This window comes from Merops nubicus, unplaced genomic scaffold (genome assembly GCF_000691845.1).
Source record: "Merops nubicus isolate BGI_N331 unplaced genomic scaffold, ASM69184v1 scaffold28154, whole genome shotgun sequence".
NCBI classification, from domain to species: domain Eukaryota; kingdom Metazoa; phylum Chordata; class Aves; order Coraciiformes; family Meropidae; genus Merops; species Merops nubicus.
This window is the reverse complement of record NW_008606670.1, coordinates 2,791-4,183: the sequence shown is the minus strand read 5'-3', so window position 1 is coordinate 4,183 and position 1,393 is coordinate 2,791. Positions and strand designations below refer to the sequence as shown.

The following is a 1,393-nucleotide window of genomic DNA, read 5'->3' as shown; positions in this document are numbered from 1 at the left end:
GAGGTCCCTTCCCACCCCCCCACGCTGTTTTTTTTGGGGGGTTTCTCAGTGGCTCACCTCTCTCTGGGTTCTCTCTCCAGCTGCTGTGAGCCCGTGCACCTCCCCACGGGTGCCCCAGACCGTCCCCATGGACCTGAGGATCGGGCAGCGCCTCGTCAAGCCCGGCTCGGACACGGCCCTGCTGGCCCTGAAGCACACCCAGCAGCTGCAGCACCAGCTCTTCCTCGCCAGCCTGCACCAGCAGCAAGTGGAGCAGCTCGCCCACCAGCACGTCAGGGTAAGGGCACCCCGGGGTGCAGGGGGGGCACCCACTTTGGGACCCCCTTGGCCGAGGATCGGACGCTTCGAAGGATGAATTTTGTCCCATCCTCCCCCCTCTGAGCACCCAGCTCGTGGTCTCTGGTGGCTCTTCTGGGAAGTTCTCACCTTGGGGCACCCAAAATTGCCCCATCCTGGCCCCTGGCACCATCACACAGCCCACGGTGAGGTTTAGCTGTGAGGGTTTCCAGCTTCAGAGGTAGGGCTGGTCGTAGAGGGCCACATCCAGGGAAGCTGTGACCATCTCCAGGCACAGAGGTCACCCCCATCCTGTCCCCACATCCCAGGGCTGCCCCGTGCTCCTGGATCCAGATGGGATTTCCAGGGAATTCAGCCCTGGGCGAGTCATCCTGAGGCTTTTTGGGACAGGCTGAGCATCAGCTTGGTCCCCAGCAGGAGAGTTTGAGGTGTTGCTGTTGGGTGCTTCGAGCTGTTAGAGCTTTTTGACCCCTCTGTGAGATCAGATCCCCTCAGCTCTGGAAAACACCGAGCCCCAAACTTTTAAGCTTGGCAGAATAGGTATTTTTGTTTTCTTTTTTCCCCTTTTTAGTCAACTCTGGTCGATATTTTTGGTTGTGTGACAACGTGCCCTGGCTACAGATAGGTCAGAACCCCACGAAAGGCAGCGGGTTGAAACAAGCAGGTTTGGGTTTGACAGTGTCCCCAGGGAGAGGGTCTCTGGAGGCAAAGCTGCGTCTGGTTTGCTCTGCTGAAGCAACTCAACCCAGGCTTGGCAGCCAGGGCTCCAAAAATGACCTGAGGGACCCTCTGGGACGGGCTCCATCACCGTGGCCTCGTGGCGAGGGGCTCAGGGGGGCTGTGGGAGAGGCTGGTGGGGGGGCTGGTGGTGCTGAGGTCCCTTCTCTTGCAGGTGACCATGGAGTCCCCTCACCGTGAGGCTGAGCCCGGGCAGCAGGAGCAGGAGCTGCGCCAGATCCTCAACAAGGACAAGAGCAAGAGAAGTGAGAACCTGAGAACCTCCCCGTGTCCCCACCAGCACCTGGCACTGGGCACCCCGTCCCTACCTGGGGGGCTGTGTCCCCAAAACCACAGGGAGTGGGGTCAGGGTGGTTTT

The 1,393-nt window shown here is 60.5% G+C and overlaps 1 protein-coding gene across 1 annotated transcript in view; it reads left to right on the top strand.

Moving 5' to 3' along the window:
- Window positions 1–80: 80 nt before the first annotated feature.
- The window catches only part of LOC103772400 (histone deacetylase 7-like), a gene marked incomplete at both ends in the record, with an annotated part of 3,515 nt that continues 2,202 nt past the window's right edge, over window positions 81–1,393 (top strand). The window contains 2 exons of the mRNA XM_008939730.1: window positions 81–277; window positions 1,190–1,280. Of these exons, the coding sequence (XP_008937978.1) occupies window positions 81–277; window positions 1,190–1,280 (288 nt within the window). The remainder of the gene's footprint in view (window positions 278–1,189; window positions 1,281–1,393) is intronic.